This window comes from Opisthocomus hoazin, chromosome 2 (genome assembly GCF_030867145.1).
Source record: "Opisthocomus hoazin isolate bOpiHoa1 chromosome 2, bOpiHoa1.hap1, whole genome shotgun sequence".
NCBI classification, from domain to species: Eukaryota; Metazoa; Chordata; class Aves; order Opisthocomiformes; family Opisthocomidae; genus Opisthocomus; species Opisthocomus hoazin.
Window position 1 is genome coordinate 26,315,514 of NC_134415.1, and position 19,216 is coordinate 26,334,729.

At 39.3% G+C, this 19,216-nt stretch overlaps 1 protein-coding gene across 4 annotated transcripts in view; it reads left to right on the forward strand.

Moving 5' to 3' along the window:
• The window catches only part of HHAT (hedgehog acyltransferase), a 195,648-nt gene that overhangs the window by 103,506 nt on the left and 72,926 nt on the right, over positions 1-19,216 (forward strand). For all 4 annotated transcript variants that reach the window (XM_075412933.1, XM_075412935.1, XM_075412932.1 and 1 more), the window contains one exon: positions 12,605-12,806. In XM_075412933.1, the coding sequence (XP_075269048.1) occupies positions 12,605-12,806 (202 nt within the window). The remainder of the gene's footprint in view (positions 1-12,604; positions 12,807-19,216) is intronic.

Consider the following 19,216-nt stretch of genomic DNA (forward strand, 5'->3'; position numbering starts at 1 on the left):
ATACCTCACAGCTTAGCCAGAGTTAGTACTGTGCATGCATGTGCTCGGAAAAGGATTTAACTGCCAGGCTTGGTGTTAAGGACTGCAGTTTAGATTGCACTATATTTTCTTGATGGTTTCTTCACCTTATGGAGATAATTACTTCTCAATGAATGTGCAAGTAAAAATATCAAGAGATCATGGAAGCGTAGTAAGAGTTTTCATACAAGAATGCTTAGAAGATTGGAACTGGATAGGCAGGTCATAATTATGTATGGCTATTCTGCCCAGCATATAAGACAAGCAAATCATTGTATCTTGCATGTAGTATTAGGTTTTTATAATAAATAATTTTTAACGTAGGAAACATTGTTTTTAACATTAAATCAAAATCCTTTAATGCTTATAGTCTGGAAACTGAACAAACTGAAATAACATTCAAATGGGAAAAAATATCTGTCAAGTTCACTCTGTTAAATCCAATCTCCAGACTAAGTTAGTAGTGAAATAATTTATTTTTGTCTTGCTAAATGTATGCTCTACTTAATGAACCCTGCCCCTGCATCCACAAAACCCACAAAACATGCAGGCATCCAACTGAAGCATTTGTGTGAATACATGCAGAAAAAGAAATATAAACATGCTGTTATTCAATGCTTTTTGTCTTGAAATGACAAGTTGTAGCATCATCTCTGTAACTACCGAAAGGTCAAGGAATCTTTCCTGTTCTTCTGTCCTCAAATTTTGAAAAGCTTTTGATTTGTGTAACTTTAGGGGTAGAACAGAGGAGCCTTAGTGCAAAAGGTACTTGGCAGTGAAAAGCAGCACAGAAAACAGATCCCTATCCATCTGAAATGGATTAAGAAAATCTTGCTGGCAATAAAAGAAAATATGGGCTGGCCTTTTCTCTTTGGAGAAAATAAACTGATCTTAGTTATCACTGTCCAAGAAATTCATTGCTCACCTTGGTAATACTTTGGTGCATGTGCATCAACAGAACACTTGTGTTTTCTCTTTGTCTTGGGAATAATCTAGCAATCTGAACTAATGATTTGTCTGTCTGGTGAAGTGTTCATAGCCGTTAATCATCATTCATGTTTTCAGTCAGCAGTGTCAGCCTGTTACTGTCTCTTCACTAGTGAATCGGCTCTACACTTTCACATTACTGTATTTAATTTCTTTTCAACAGTGTTAAAGTGTACAGGGTGGACTGGAGACTGAGGCACTCACAGAAGAATAGTGTTTTAGGACAAATGGGAATAAAGAGAGGATGGAGTGGGCTGCTGTTGTGGGATTGGGGTCTCTATAGTTTATAGAAAAAGGTGAGAAACATAAATGAAGAAGGGTAGCATCAGTAATAATCAAATGGGTGAGCGTGTAAAAATGAGAAAGTATCATTTTATGGCTACTGAACTTCACATTAATTCTCACTGAACATCAGTAAACAGTACTGTAGGGATGGATCATCATTATTCATCTGTGCAGTGGTGCTGTTAAACAAAACATTTGCAGTGTAAACGGAAGATGTTCCAGGACATTGTCAACACACTTAACACCGGACAATTATATTTGACTTTTTGGTATGCATGAATTCTGTCCCTATGGTTATGCTTTGCTGATGTATGAGGTCATAATTGAGAATCATGAGTTTTAGGTAAAAGATGGGGGAGAATGGGAGACGACTCCTTAACCTCGCTGAGCATTTCTGGTCTGCTTCAGGGCAAACAGTCAAATCACTGGTGAGGGTGCACCTGAAATTCAGGGTCCTTTTCATTGCCTCTTAGCTTTTGGTCTCAGCCAAGAGCTGATGAATGCCTAGTAGCCATGTAAATGCTGTACCCTTGCATCCTTCCTTCTGAAGTAACTTATCTGTAAAGGGGAAGAGTGCTCTGGGAGGCAGGGGTTGTCTCAGCTTGGAAGCAGAAAGCATTGGACAATTTTTTCTGCTTGTAGCTCTCCAGGTTGAGTGATACCTATGCAAGTGGTGATTTGTGACAGGGAGAAGCCATCTCCCGATCAGGGACTGGTCTCTGCAAGGTGGTGGAAAATCTACAGCCAAGAGAAGTGGTTGCCTACTGCCTCCCAGTTGAGGCTGGAGTCAAGGACAAGTGTTCCATCCAGTGTCACCCATGGTTTGTGAGCGTCTGATGCTCTCCCAGGTGTGGAGCTTACAGCCTTGAGAGGTACTCACACCCTGGTGTTGGGGAGTATGAGTTACTGAGTACTGAAGCAGTTTGAGTGCTTCATTCAGTATTTGGTGAATAATTCAAGCAGTTTCAAAGCTAAACCATAGCTATCCTACCATGATGTTCTTTATATTACTGTTCAGACTTTAACTAACAGATTTGGTTTTAGTTGAGGTTTTTCAGGGAAAACATGCCAGTTTGGTGTTGCTGTTTCTAACTCTTTGAAGCTACATGCTGTGTCTTAGCTGGTTAGCCCCAAGTGCTAAGGTTGATGGTAGCGCTGCTGTTTCATAGTTTGTTTCCAAGCTCCACCAAGAAATTGTTAGGCATTTCCCAATCTGTATGGGGTTTTCTTACTCTTGCTTGGTTACCCCCACTTCTGAAGAGAGAAGAGGAGTTTGTTTGCTTTTTACAGTCTGTTGAAATCTCAAGAAGCAGAAAACAGGAAAGAACAATCACTGATGACCCAGTAAACCAGACACTTCCTTGATTACCTTTCAGAATGCTACTGACAGTCTTCGTGGTCTTTAACCTGTTTTCTACCTTTTCTGGCCTACATTTGTACTTCCAAGTTAAAACCAGTTTTGTTCATTTCATTGTCTTGGGGCTTTTCATGAAGATCAGTGCAAAGCTGTCATTCTTTTATCCTTCATTATTTGTTCTCTCTTTGTAACAAACAGACTACCCTTAGAGATGGACAGATATGCAACTAAGTGGTGTAGGAGGATAAGAAGATTTATGGTACATTTTCTACTTACCTTTCTGTGATACCCTAACTGATGGTTTTTTCCTTGACAGGCTTTTATCATTCCTTTTTCCTTGAGCATGCATCTTTTTTTTACCCTATTTCTTTCCCTCCTTACATACATACTTAAAATTCTGGCTGTAGTTACAGCATTTCTTACTCAGGTATTACCTTTGTGTTGGGATAATTTGTTGCAGTATGTTTAAAAGTTATTGGTTTGTTTAGCTCTGGTCCCTTGTTGCTGCTGACTTAACAGGAACCGATATTCCCACTTAAGTTTTCCCATGTTCCCAGCTGGTGTTAGGAGAGTGTGTCTATGCTTTCTTTAGAAGTAAGAAAAAAGTAAAATCATTGTTATTTAAGGGTGCTGCTTCAAGAAAAGAAAATGTTTTGCTTCACTCTGCTTAATTAAATTCGATATCCATTCTCACATATAACAATTAGGCAATGTTGATTTGGGCTGGTAAATAGGGATTGTGCTCTACATCAGAGGGCATTTAACTCTGCTGATGTTTGAAGGGTTTTTGACACAGGCTGGAGAGTGTATAAAAGTTCTTTAGTGTGGAAGATGCTGTACAATCTTAAGTCATCCCAGTTTAGCCTATGCGTCTCAATGCCTTGGCTGTATTTTATAAATAGTCTTTTCCCAGAACTGCAGACAGTATTTTCTAAAAAATGTGGGCTCAGGAGAGGTGAGTGAATTACTCAGCTTGGAATAATGTCAGAAGTCTAACTCTTTAAATTGTGCAGATGCAACTTGGAGGAATATGTAATGCTGCTCAATATTTAAGTAGATACATTGATATTCATCAAGTTTCCTGCAGTATTTAAGCAAGATCTCTTCTATATTTCTGCTTTTTGTTAATTACATGCCTTCACTTTGTTTCAGAGATGCATTTGAAGGACATTTTGTCGACGTTGGTTTATAATCTGAAGGTTGTAACACCTACCGAGTCTTCACTGACTTTGGAACTTTGGATCTCAAACATTATTCTGGTCTCACAATAATTTGTCTTTCTGATGTACCCAGGTGAAGCTCTTCTGACACATTGGTTTCCACTTGTCTGTAGAACTCTACAGCCCAGACAGCCCAGTGAGGCAAAGGTATCGCATGGTTTGATGAAACTGCTGTGTGGTCTGTGGATACTAACAAAGCCCTTTGACATGCATGCGTACAAAGCGATACATAAATGCGAAAGACTCATCAAGCTCTCCACAAAAGGATCTGTGAAGATTAAACAATCTTTTCTGTTAACTAGCAATTTGCAGAGGGCTGTTTATCACTTCGTCACTATGCAAAAATATTTTAGTAAGGAAAATAATACAGGTTCTATTGTAGTGACTGCATTTCATGCACTCCTTTGGCAGAGGCATGCTGGAACAGGCAGCTGTTAAGTGCACAGTGGTGAGTGTATTTTAAACATCTGAATCCAGAGATGCAGATGGATCTGTGTTTTGTCTGATGTACCTGGCATATTAGGATTAGCAGGATAGCTAAATAGGTGTGCTTACACCTAAGGAATTTAAAGCGACTTTCTGAGGGGGGGGAGAAAATGTAGTACTTTATTCTTGGCATGGTCAAAGCAACAAATGACGCATACTTAACAGTTTTTCACTAACTTAACCACAAATAGTTTGATATGTGCAGACACACACGCGGGAAGAACTGTTCTCTGTTGCTTTAGCTGTAGTTGAAAACTTCTGTAAAATGTGCTATTGTGAATGTACGCATATGATGAGAGGGGAGACGGCAAGAGAAGAGGCTTGCTGCAAAGAATTTATTTGTGTGGAAAAATTATGGCTATTCAGCCTCCAGTGCAGATTTGCAGAGCTCCAAATGTTGAGCTGGGCCCTCCAATGTGAGAGTCAGAAGAAGTAAAGAAAATTAGGAAAAAAAAAAATTAATTCTTCTGTTTGTGGTGTTGCTTATGCATTTTGTGTAATGACTCTTTAGGGCATAGTGAGCAATTCCTGGTGCAGAAAGCAGGACTGGTGTCTCTGCATTTCTCTGGGTAATGCTCTAGCCACAGACTTGTTTTTTCTTGCATATTCACCCTCTGAATCTCATTTTCTTTTCTGCCTGGTGGCAGCCTGGTAACAGACAGCTGGAGCACTCCTCTGGGAGACAAGATATGTCGGTCTCCTTGGCAAAGAGCCTGACCTCTACCGTTTTATAAGCAAAGAGTGACAGTGCTATTAATAGATCTCTCCTCCAGCCAGGTTTTCAAAGGAGTATAGCCTGATTGCTGTGCTTCGCGCTGAGCTTGGGTATTATCAGTGCACGGTAGGTGTATTGTGAGTACCAGGAATGAATTGGGCCCCTGAGGGGAGCTGGTTCAGAACAGCTTCCGAGAGCTCTGCAGTCTCTACATGGGAGGAGGCTGCTGCTTCCCGGCTTTGTCAGCCAGCTGGGGACACAGTCCCCTCCTGCCCGGTAGCTGAGCTGTAGGCACTTCCCTCTAAGCTGTTTTGGCAATAACATATAGACTCCGACTGTCAGCAAAAAAGGTGGGGCCCTGGTTGGGACTTCGTGATTTAACCCATCTGTTGGCTCATTGGTCATCTGGAACCTCTCCCATTTCCACTGTGATCAAAGGTAGTTGACTGGTAGTTTTGCATTTGACTGCAAACAGGTGGTAGGCAGGGTTTCTTTCTTTCCTGGATGCGGCTGGGAGAAAACTAAACACAACAGTCCATCAGTAATGAGACTTTTTCTATTGAAAGGAAGTATTATCATTTAGATGAAAATTTCGTTTGAAGTAAATGAATCTCTTTGAAAACATGAGCTTCCTTGGAAGAGTGAGATCAAAATGATTTTTTCAGTATCCCCCAGTTATCTGCCCTTTGACATACGGACTTGACTCAGATCATTTTTGGTGTTGAACGCAAGGGAAGAAGAATGCATTAAGCACTTTTCAGTTTTTCAGTAGAAAAGTGCATACTCAGTCTTTGCGGGGAAACATTCTGACAACTGGAAAGTTAACTAAAATTCAGGTTATGTTTGTAAAGCCGAGTGTTCTTGCATATGAATATTCTCATTAATGCTTTGTAGCCTAAATGGACTTAATTTCTTATTAAACATTTTTGTGGTAATTTAACAAGGCTTGCCTGGAGCCAGCATGAGCTTAAATATTTTAAGGGGTCTGCATTTGTCAAGGTCTCTCTAAACATGGCATTAAGCTGGTGAGGTGAGGTGAGAGAATCTTACAGAGCTTAGAAAGCTTTGCCAATAGCTCAGCAAGATAATTAGACCGTGTAAAAAACTGGATTTCACAGTAAGAACAAGGCTTACCTCTCTTAATGGAAATTTTGCCAAAGAGTATTCCAAATACCTCTGGTTATTTTTTGATTTCAGGTGCAAATATGCGGGGCTCAGCCTTCAAAGTCTTGTTTGCAGGAGATGTTTCTGTGATTTAAAACAGATTTATTCATGTAAGACCCAGTCTTCCAAAGACTTAACAGGTGTGTTTTACTTGTACGCTTTGCCTAGCTCCATCCAAGTCAGTGAAAGCCTGAACTGACAAAATAGGAATCATAAGAGCTCGCCTAGAAGTAAGAATTTGCAGAACTGGGCCTGAAATCTTTTTATTATGCAGTAGAGAAAAAGTTTGAAATTGATTGTCTAAGGCCACAAAGAAGAAAACACACGATTAAAAATAAATACATTAAGGAAGCCCAACCCCAGTTCTGGAGGAAATTGCCTTCTAGTTCTCACGCTATGTCCACCACACTTTTCATTTCAGTCAAATCTTTTTTGTGATGACAATCCTTTAGAATTTAGAAGCAAAGTGAATAGTAACTTGACTGTTTAAGTTTATCCTCAGAATTGTTCAGGCTCACTTTGAGCACTGATTTTTATAACTTAATGATGAAGAACTTTTTATTGATTTAAAGGGTCAGATTCTCCAGGCATAGTGCTGCCCGGATGAACTTTTGTATACATGTCCCCAAATGGACACCATCATTGTACAGAACCTCAAGCGATTTCTGTTGTCAGGATGCAAGAAGGAAGACTTTATTATTGCTTTTTTAACTTTTACTATGTTGGCCATGTAACTGTCCAACTCATAACAGTATGATTGACCACTGAACACTTTGAAATTATAGAGAGGCACTGGAATTTTTAATATCGAATGTTCCCTGAAATAAAACACAAAAAGCTCAGAAATTAATTGTATTTACAAGAAGTTTGCCATTATAAGCAAATTAACATGTTTTTAAAAATTTACATTTCACCTGGTTCTGGATAAGATATTCCAAGACCAATAGTTAAGGAGAGGGAAAGAAAAATCATGGATAGTATGCATCTTGCTGTGTGGCCGTGCTTCAGGAAGAAATTTAAGTGCGTGTTGAAGAAAGCCCCTGGACAGAATAGCATTTAAACAGGTGCTTAACTTGCACTTACTTTGAGATTTAAATATGTTTAAAATTACACGCATGTGGAATTAAGAGCAGTGTATTGAGACCTCAAGGAATAAAAGCCCTTTGGAGTGATTCTTAACTAGTTGCAAATGCTCCTCTTAGTGGTTTTCTAAAGTTATCAGAATAAAGACTTTATAATGTAGATATCATTAAAAGAAATAATGTGTTTTCCAAGTGAATGGTTGTCAGGACTCTTATGATTGTTCTGCACATTACCACTTTAAGAAAACTAACAAGATGGTTATTTGATTTAAAAGTTATTCTCTGTAAGTAAATGTCACTTTTAAATACCTCAGCTATTGTGTTTGTGTTTGCATTACTTTAGGGATTTAAATGGTACCTTTTACATATTTTATCCAATTCTCTAATGCTCACTTGGTGAGTTAAAATGAAGGTAAATTGTGTAAATGGAACAGCTTGCTGGCTGTAGATAAGCTGATTTAAGCTACTGTAAGTGGGACTAAAAGTAAGGCACTTTGTTGTTCAAAAGACACATACACAGTTATGTTTTGTTTGGGAAAGTAACAGGTTTATTAGCATGTCAGTTTTAGTTTGAAATCAAAACATAGTCTATGGAAATATGGTAAAGACTGACAGCATCCTTGCCTTGGGAGGGGAAGGCTAAGACTGCATGTTTAGTGTTGTCAGGTATACGTTCAAATAATTCTTACTATATAACATTCTCTTAATATTTATTTGTATTTATGTGGCTCAAATGTCCCTCAGATATTTTGAGATATTTAATCTACATGGAGTTCTCTTCCCCCTTCTCTGCTCTACATCTAATATGCACAGCTTTTTCTTCTGAAAACGTGAAGTGCCTTTCCTTGTTGTCTTTAAAAGAGATCTCGCCAGTCTAGGAATGGTTGGCAAAGCCTGGCTGGTGGCATTCATGAGTTCCTCTTGGTAGTCTGCCTAGAAATCTTCTTCTCTGTTCCTTCACCTTCAAATTTGGCACAAGTTCTGTCAAGGATTGACTTTTGATCCTCGAAGTTGATGCTTTATTTTTAAATACTCACCTAGTCTGCATTTTTTGATACTAAGCACCTTTCACAGGTCTAATCTTCCCGTCTGTAACTTTCATGGATCTTAAGGGGAACCAGTATTACCCATCCCTCTAAAATAATTTTCATGAGTCTTAAGGGGGACCAGCATTACCCATCCCTCTAAATAACCTGGAGGGACGTGACCAATTACTGTCCTCAAATCTACTTGCCTTAACATCCTTTTCTTTTTGCAAAATACTTTGTTGCTTTCCTTCATTTATCTGTCTTTGGCTCATTAGCCACCAAATAACTGCTGAGTTTTCTTTTTCTGTGAGTATCTGAATTAAGATAAAGTCATTGCACGTTGGCACCATGTTTTTCAGCTCAGTCTGCCTTCCTTGCACGTCTACAGTAAACGTGTAATCTGCTTATGAGCTGTTAAGAAATTCTGCTATGAGGGTGTTCCTTTGAGTTGCATTAGTCTGCCACGAGGACCCATGATTACTTTTATGTGATACTAGTCCCTGAAGTGGGGGTTTTGAGCTTTTCTGTGGATTTTCTGTGATTAGAGATGGAAATAGTCTTAAAAACTATGTGGAAGCTTAAAATGAGGTATTTATGTAATGCCATTCTGCATATGGTGCAGCAGATCAGCATGCTGTACAGCAGCTTCTCCATTTGTGTAAATCCTGAGTTTCTAAACGCAGTACAGAAGGAATGTAGGATAGATGGAAGGTAGATGGTAGTATTGGTAAGCACAAAAAAGTTGGGAAGCATGCAGATATGTAACACATAAAATTGTAGTAGCCATTACCCCTTAATCTCCCTCTCTCCCTGCCTCCCTCCTTCCCCGCTCACAGATTTTGTAAGTGAACTGGAGGGCAGAACCACTTTCCTGATGTACTGGAAGAGGCTCCTTTTCTTCCTCATCCTGCCAGGGGGGAGTAAGCAAGGGGCTGTGTGAGGCTTAGCTGTTGCCCGGGGTTAAACCACAACAAATTATTAGTTACAAAGCATGTGTTGTGTCATAAATGATAATACAGAAGTAACATGTTTCTTCTGGCTTAATAATACTGTTCACTGGTTTATTCTCCCTTAAACTTCAGTGTAAATGTAGCTTTCGGTAATCAAATGAGTACTTTTCTGTGTAAACACGCAGGGTACGTATTGAGAAATTAGATTCCAAACTACTGTGATGCTCAAAAATAAGCAAAATCCATTTTTGTAAGGACAAGGGCTCTTGCAGTAGTTCTTTGCAAGACAGTTTTGATGATAGCAGAGAGTGCAAAGTGGCTGGCAGGGAGCCACGGTCTGGCCCTGGCTGCGCGCTGTCTGAGCTGCCTATTGCTTGTACGCAGCCTTGCCAATGGAAGAGTGGAAGTACAAGAACACATCGTGGTTATGGTGTGCGTGGGTAGCAAGGCAGCAAATACTACTTTTTTTCCTGATGTGTTCTGTAATGTAATAATGGATTTTTCACAAATTTTTCTGCGTGAAATCCACTGGAACATACAGAATTGTTCTTTATGCTGCTTGAGAGAAATGACTTAACATCCATCAGTGCTTTATACCTAGTTTAAAATGACCAGCGGGAATACCCTGAGGAGGGAAGGCAAGGCCATGCAGTCTGAGGGCAGTTACTGCCCATGTGACAAAAAATGGCAGCCAGCCTTCGTTCTGTTTTCTTATGGTAGACAGCAGGGCAGGAGAGAGGCATTGCTTTCTGCTTTACATTTCTCCTCCGGGCAAGGAGGCAGACTCTCCACAGTACTGGAGGGGAAAGTCAAAGCGCTGGTAAGGATTGCGTGACTCCTCTGGGCTTCTGTCCTTCAGACGGGTCTTCACAAAGATAGCCCAAGTGAATTTGCAGTCGCACAATTGCCATGGGCTTCACTAGGAGCTAAAACTTCACTGACCTTGAACATTAATCAGAATCATGAGTTGTTGCTGCTTATGTATCTAGCTGCTGTTGTTACACAACTAAAATCAGAAAATAGCCTACTTTTCTCTGCACAGGAATCTGAAAGCTATTCAGGCCAACCTAAACTGAGCTGCGACTGCAAACGAGCAAGCTGGTGCTGCTGGGCCGTTCTTGCCAGTGCTAGCAGCAGCTCCTGTGCTGACAAGATGGCTGGTGCCTACACCACAGGTCTGTCTCAGTGCAGGGGAAGGGACTGTACAGAAACCCAGTGCTGCTTCTCCAGTAAAAGCTACCTTTTGTGCCATGGATTTAACCCAGGACCGTAGGAGGTCAGCAGAAAGGTTTCCTTAGGGCTCAGAAAAAGGGCTCTGTCACAGAGATGTGTCTCTTCGATGGTGCATGGGTTGCTTTTAAATGCGGTGTTTCAGTAAACGTAGGACAGAGAGTGAGCTTCGCTGAGAGCGGCAGGGCCGGCCGTGTCCTGTTTCGGGCTCCTCTGGGTGAAGACTTGCGGAACAAGGGGCTGCCGCGCTTGCAGGGCGCAGGGCCACGGAGGTGCTGCTCGCAGGGCTGCGCTGTCCCAGCTGCTGCCGGCCTGCGAGGGGAACTGGTAATGACAGCGGGCCCTGCCTAAAAAATAAAACAGTTGGCGTTTGAAAAGGGAGAGCGAAGCTGCTGGGAAAGTATATCCTAAGAGGGGATGAGCTGCTTTGGTCTTTCATTTCTGTAGTCCTTTGCGCAGAAGACATTTGTGGCTCTGCTCTCTTCACCTTCCGTGCCAGAGCCCTGCAGGGCATCCCCCTGGTTACAGACTGCGGAGATGTGCCTCTCTCCACTTAGACTTACTGATTGCAATTGCAAGTGTCTGATTATTGCCACACAGTTTCTTTATATATGTGACGAGAAAAGACTAGACCCAAGAAAAACATAGGAAGGGGAGAACATAAATAAAAACTGTAGGTCTTCATTCCTATTTATTGTCATACGCTTAGTAAAAAGCACGCTTATACCAAAAATCACTATAAATGTAATCGTATGTTCCCTGTAGCAGGTTGGAGTAAAAAGGTGTATTGATGCTATGCTTAGAGAGAATTTGGAGCATTTGACAGTTGTTTTTTTAATTACTTTTCTTTTTACCTTTTGACTGCTCTCGTCACTTCATTTTACCCCATTACTGTATTTTCTCATTTCCTAAGATTAGGAATAAAGCATTGTGTTAATTTTCCATTTAAATTTTTAAGCTAGTGTTCATCTCTGAATGTAAGAACTAATAACCAGAGATAAACATTTCACTGCAAAAAATATCCTTTAATTATCTTAGCGAGTGGGAATAGTCTCAAATGTGAGTACAGTGCATCATGCTGAAGGAATGGCAGCTGAGGAGAACTGTCATCGGCAGTTCTCATATACCGCACCTCCTCGCCGGTACTCATGAGCTGGATGGTGACTCCGTTGCCTGATGAGCTTCTTCAAAGTGTTGACAGAAATATGTGACTTCTTCAGATAAAGGCTGGCCAGTGGCCATGCCTTACTTGGAAAACGCGAGGAGTGGATGTAGCTCTCTAGTCAGGAAGGAAGTAAAGTGACCCAGAAAATGGTGCCAGCATTCAGAATCCATTGCTTCTGGTATTTTTACTGAACAAGCACTTACAAGCATCAATTAAAGACTAAAGTTCCAACTCTTGGATTCAGTTTAAATACAGAATATAATTGCATGCAGAGTGATTCATATAGGTTTTGGGTTTTTTGGGGTACATGTGCTCTGAAGGTCATCAGGCAGGCATGATCCTGAGAGTATGATATGAGAACCAGATAGGACATGTTTTCAGTTCATATAATTTTAGTGAAAGATTTAAAAAGAAAGAAATTACAAGCTTTTAAAAATAAAACATGTTTGCATGTGTCTATGTTTCTGACAAACGAAAAACATACTATGAGTTATGACTATATATGACTTTTATATAATGTTTTACTTTTTTTTTGTTAAGGGTCTTATAATTTAAATTCACATGAACATTACATGTAATTTCTGTGTATATAAGTTCACTTACAATTACTGCAGTTTAAAAAACCTGAACATTTGTCTTCTGCAATTTTGAGAACATAGTTTATGTGATACATTTACTAATGCAGAGTTCCCATGACCGCAAAATTGTCTTTTTTCCAAATGGTATATGCACATACTTCATGAAGTGCTCTACAGCTTTGCAGAAACTAGGGCAAGCTCTGTAAATAGGGTATTTCAGGTAATTATTAAAATTCTTTTTTTATGCCACAAATAAACGGATTTATTCTGTAGTGGATGTTTTTCGGAGATTTCTGTGAAATCTCTAATAACGTTGCTTAACTGTTGTTTAACCCACAGGTACATTTATGTTCCGATGGGAGGATCTCAGTCCAGTCTCCTGGGAATGTTGTTTTCCACAGCCCTCACTTTTGCCTTTGTAAGCTATTGGCATGGAGGGCAAAGTTACCTGTGGTACTGGGGCGCACTTAATTGGCTTGGAGTAATTGTGGAAAATGGCGTCAAGAGGATACTTTCTATGTCACTTATTCAAGGCTTAATTGTAAGTTGAATCTCTCTTCATTTCATGTTCTGCTTTCCTGGCTCCGTGCTCATCTGAAGTTCTGGTTACTCGTTTGGTTTAATCTGGATTAAAAGTCGTAGATAATAGATAAAGAGTTAGTTTTCCCTTGACACACTCCACTATTTGAGGTAAGCCATATAACTAGAATTTTGCAATGTATCAGCAAGGAAAACACTGAAGTATGCATCTTAAAAGCTGGTGCTGCTGTCCTAGAGTAAGCAGCTGCTTGTCAGGTTGTATATGGCTGAACAGAAGCCAATTTTAACGTTTATATTCTGATTTCACTCAGGATGGCTTTAAAATATTAATCTTCATACAGTTAGGAGTGTAGATTTCTAACTGTGTGTTTCCTGGATATACGCATGTGTAGCAGCTGCTTGCATCTGGGAACAAGCTTACGCTGGGAAATCTTATGCCACTAAAGAACCAAATAAAGAAAATATTCTTTTGCTTTGAAGATCTCTGATACTTTCACATTATTTATACTTCTGACCTTCATGCTGTCATTTCGAAAAGACAAAATTGTCTTTGACATGCAATCATATGCAAAAAGCACTATTTTAATTTTCGTGATCATTTTAGTCTGCATTTAGTCTATTAAATCCTAAATCTTCTAATAACTGTTTGTAAGAATAAATAATTCCTATGTCTTGCTTCCTTAGTAGTGATAAGCGCACAGAATTAATACTCCTGTATAATGTTGTGGTGGTGGTAACTCAACCTGTGTCCTGATGAAGTCCACATGCTCAAGTAATTATGCTTGTTCTCCATCCCTCCCATCTCAGTTTTCACTGTTGTGGCATCTCATGTGTGGCAAATGATACAGCTAAGTAATTTAGTAGCCAATAACAGCCAGTACTACCTTATATCATCCAACTGTCCATCACTGTGAATTCAGTGACAGTCTGGAAGCAGCTTGCTTCCTTCCTAGAAAATTAGTTTATTAGATCTATGAGTCCTCCCTCTAGGGTGAAACTGAACTTCAGCATCTGACTGGCTGCATACTTTTGTCTCTGGACTGGAAGACAACATAGTTTTTTAGGCATCCAGCTGTATGAGAAAATATAAGTGTAGGGGCTTTTTGTATTTCATGTCACTGTATTAGAAATTTTAAAAGAACTCTTGAGGGATTAAGTGCTTAAATACCATAGAAATGGTAAGGATGTGGCGTTATGAAGGTGGGGTTGTATGTGTTGAATTAATTTCTGACATGTAATTCTAATTATAGTTATCCAGTTCTGGCAATAGAGTTCTTTTTTTGTATAAATTGACTCCGTAACAATGAACCAACTGCATTTCATAGAACCATAGAATGCTTTGGGATGGAAGGGGCCTTTAGAGGTCATCTAGCCCAACCCCCCTGCAGTGAGCAGGGACATCTTCAACTACACCAGGTTGCTCAGAGCTCCGTCCAACCTGACCTTGAATGTTTCTATGGATGGGGCCTCCACTACCTCTCTGGGCAACCTGTTCCAGTGTTTCACCACCCTCACTGTAAAAAATTTCTTCCTTATATGCAGTCTAAATCTGCCCTCCCTTAGTTTAAAACCATCCCTCCGTTTTCTCCCCTTTGGTTTCATCCAGTGTTTTTAAAGGCCTATCCAACGTCTCCCATGTCTCTCTTGTTTTCCGTTTCTATTTGGAAGCATGGCTGTAGATCTTCCTTAGAAGACACTTTCACATCTTTCCCTGAAATATTGCTGAAGGCACTATTTTCAATGTGAATAGTTTTGTCATGTTAATTAGTGCATTAGGCAGATCTTGCTGCATTTGGTTATGACTGAGACGTGCTTTGCCATGTGCCTGGAAGGTTTCTCTACAACAACATGAGCTACAGTCTTTGCAAACTGCCCCTCATTGCTCTGTCCTCACTCTTTGAACAATCTCCCATGTTCTTCTTGAACACTGAGACTGGGGAGCAGATGAGTAGTTGGACTTTCACCCTTCCTTATCAAGGGGTGGAGTAATGTGAGGTTCTCTAAGAAGCATCACTTACATTTAAAATGAACTGCAAATTCCCGAATGCCCTGTATAAATTTCCTTTTTTCCTTTGTAATCTGGCTTTTGGAAGCATTCCTGTAACCCTGTCTCAGCCAGAGGTGTGCTGCAAGCCTAGTCACCGTGGTGTTGAGAAACCTGTTCTGGTGGATGGGTTTTTCACTTTAAATTTATCTGTTGACAAGTTGAAATCCTTTGCATTCTTGTGCTTCACTCGCTGTGTTGGCTCTTGAAGGCTATTTTTGAAAAGGAAAGTTTATTTTTGTCCCCAGAGTAGCAGATGAGTTTCTGAAAAAATACAAAGCACAGGTATATGCTTTTTATAACCCATTCTATTTACCAAACCTCCTCATATATTGTTGTTACAGTTGAGTTATAGAATTCGGTTGAGCAGGAGGTGTCTAATTAGCAAAATATATTAAAAAATCTTGAAGAATAAGTTGAATTTTATTTCTGCTCTGTTTTTAGAATGGAATTCATCACAAAGAATAACAAGAATTATATCAAAACCACTTCCCTTTTTTCTCCACTATATTGTTTCAATTCTCTTGCAAAAGAAAGATTTAGAAATCTAAATAAAGCACCTTTGAGTCTCATCCATCTCTGAATCCTTGTGCTGACTAAAATATATATATAAAAAGAAGTGGACCCTATATTTATGCAGATTTTATGGTAGTTTAAATCTCAGCACTTGAAACCTACCGCAATATGGGTAAATAACACTTTTGTAGCAGTCTGACAGGTTTTAAATGTCATCTCAGGCATATCAAACTAGAATGAACAAAGAAGCATGAGCATTATTTGTGAGAAGTAAAATCAGTGTATAAAGAAATATTTACTGAAAAGAGTAAATTTCCTGACCCCCAAAACTGTTTCTGAAACTTTTAGTTCTGGTTGCAAACCAGTACCTGGCTTCCTGATTTCAGATCTAAAAGAGCTCATGCTCCTTCTTAGGTACTTTTCAGCTTACACTGCTCTGAACTTTCATGTTTCAGTGAATTGTGTTGTGAGAAGTTATTTATGTATCTTTTTTTCCCCTAGGGATTATTTGTTAAATATCAGTAAATTAGAGCTGAATTAAGTAATATTGTCTTTTCATTAAAAATTTTATATAAAACAACAATAAATGCTATGCATCATAAGCTAGGATGTAGCTGGGAACTTGTATTAAACTGGAGAAGTTTCATTGTGTTTTTATCAGTTCTTTTTTTCTTTGTTTTTCAAGAGTTATTTAGACCAGCACTGAGCAAAGCTGTGCTTTGTTTCAGTTTCTGTATTGATTTCTTACAGCTGAAGAGAGACTCCAGTAGTAACTCGTTTGAAATCAATGACAGAATTTGTATTGACTTTTAATAAGTGACGTGTCAGATTTCTGAAAGAAAATGCTAATGGCTATCATTCTTCCAGTGATTTAAATTTTATTCCTTCTCCTTTTTCCTGAAGGAAAACAAGATATAGATCTATACAAGAAATTAGATCTTGGTATAAAAATAGGTTTAGAATGATTTAAACCTTAGAATATCTGACAGCACCTTTAAACCAATAGACTTTTAAAAAAGAAATATTCAGAAATCATCCAAAAGAAGATGTGGCACAGGGGGTGAATTTGGCAGATTCTTAAAATTAATGTTTTAATTTCAATTGAAACAGCAACATCTATCTTCTTAGTTCTTTCATAAAGTGAAAGCATGTCATTCAGTCTAGTAAGAATTTTTAAAATTGAGACATAAAGATCTCTGTTCTAAAAATCATGCTGTAATGAATTTCTAGTTTAAGATCTTATTTCTATCTTTATTTAGTCTAACTAATTTTAAGCATGGCTTATTTTAAAGTACTTTGTACTATCCTTGTAAGTGTTTTGGTTTTTTAAAGTATAAAATACTTTGATTCTACATTTTCATTTATGGCTGTAATGAGGTGCACTAATTAAGTCCATTTCAGTACACTGTAATTGCCTTTCCAACCCCCCATAAAAAAAGGGAAATATTTTGTGTGATGTCCATGTTTTTGGTTAGTGTGTTAGATTAGATTTGGTCAATGTTTTGTTTCCCCCCCCCTCCCGAAGAATGAACTCCATACATTTGTCTCTCTATGGTTAAAATATCACCATTGTTTTGGGTACCAGAGATGTGGTCAATGAGAACTGGCATCCTCAACTCCACAGAAAACAGAATTTTAGATGTATTTCAAGAAGTTGGGTGTGGTGAGGGGCTTTTGTCTGTTTTTTTTTGTCTGTTTAATTTTGTTTGCTGTTTCTTTTGCTAGGTGCATGAAAATTTCTATAGTTATTCGTAGTAAGTTATGTGTTATGCAGTGATCCTGCAGATGCTGGTGTAGAGCATGGAAAGGCACTGACTGGTGGGCCTGACCTGTGGGCTATGGTTCAACAGGGAATTAAGCTGATCTAACGGCTCACTGCTATTGAAGGGGGAAAGGTTGAATTTCCCTTTTCTCCCTTCCTTGCAGTCGAATCACTGCTTCCTCTGCACGCCTTCTGCTGGAATCTTTGCTGAGCTGACCTAGCTCTTTACCCCTGCAGAAAGCTTTTCTTCTTCTAGTTATTTTATTGCTAGATGATTTGTCTTGTGGAGAGGAGTCTGAAAAGCACCCAAAGCAGTACATTGTAAGAGACAAAATGCAAGGAAAGGAAGTGGTAGAGGCGGAGCTCAACTACTTGCAAACATAGATAAGCAGTACGGCATAGTAGGCTGAGACTCCATATTTAGAGTCAGTGAGTCAAAGAAACCAATTGGGTTCTGCTGCAGTAATTACTCAGCCCTATGTTAGGGCCCAGATTCAGCCTAGCCAAGTTAAAGATTCCTGTGAATTTTACAAACATGTCCAATGTACACTGAGCAAATGCGTAAGTATCTCCTTTAATGACAAAATTTCTTTTTGCAACTATAAATCACTTTTAAACTACCATGAGATAACTATAAAGCTTCCTTCTGCAGATGGCTGAGGCAAGATCTGACCAAACATTAGGAACTCGTTCAAGGGAAGTATGCTTGTTGACCACCTTGTAAAATTAGATCTTTAATAAGATCTCTAATAAATAAAGACCCTTCTCAGCTATTCTTCAGCACACACTAGGCTTTGATCTTTATTTTGCTTCATTTGGTGGAAAGAGTATTTATATCACTGGTTTACTAATGTCAAGCCTGTCTGGCCTTTTCTTTTTTACTGATAGTTTTGGTAATTCATACGTATTTTTATTGCAACGTAGTGATTCAATGAAGTGGCGAGTATTGCCAATGATTACTTTCTTCATAACCTTTTTATGTGCTTGCTGTAGACTTCTCTTGGGTTTGTCGCTTCCCTCTTTGAGAATCTGTAAGAATGTATGGTGGGATAGTTGAACAAAGTCCCTTAATCAGTTCTAGTGCAGAACTAGTTTTTGAGGTATAGGTATCACCCATAATGTCAAAACCCAAACCAGAAAATGGAGCTTGCCCCTCGCTGCAACCTTGAGTTCAGCTATATCATTGCTCTAACTAGAAGTCTCTACTACCCAAAGCAGATGTACTCAGTCTCAAAATCAATGGAAACTCCTTGCCCCGGATGTGAACATTAGCCAGGGCATACTGGTGACAGGTGGCCTTTGTGTGTGGTACCCAGAAGCAGCAACCTGAGTTACTGAGCTGCTGTTTTGTACTGAGCTGCTGAATGACCATCAAAGGTGAATATGGGTTGGCTGATGCGTCCAAGTTTTTTTTCACTGACTTTAGCTTTACCAACAATAATTCTGAGTCGAGTAATTCTTGCCACATTTCCGCTTTTGCTTGATATCATTTTTTTCTCTCTTCTCCACCCTCTTGCTGTTAGTGTTCGTTTGTCTTCATGGAAGTGGATCCCAAAATATTGGGAGAGCCCTGCCAAAAATGCACTCATGCAGGCACACACTTGCACTCTGACTCTGATTTTCTTTACTGAGGAAACTTCTTGCCTCAGACTCGATTACAAAGACTGAAAATCTAGTAGGTGTCATTCTGTGTGAGCGACAAGCATATGCAATGTGATTTACACCACGAATGACAGAAGTGGCCGCAGTAAGATTTCAGAGATAACATTGTATCATTTCCTACCTTTTGAGTACAAGAATCTTTTTTTGTTGTCAAACCTGTGCAAGAAATATGATTTTGGATGCCAGCAGTGGAGAAACTGTTATAATTGTGCATCTGTCTTTAACCAGATGATTGCTGCTGTGCTTCAGACTGTAGTGTCAGGTGGGAAGTCGCTTGTGTAGCTGCTCAGTTGTCATAACAAAAAAATGTTTCTCCAACCTACCAGCATTATTTACTTCCTCTCCTGTTTTGGAGACATCAGGCAGTTTTCTAGTGCTCAGGCCATAATGCAGTTTGAAAAGGAAGTAAATCATGCTATGGGGTGAA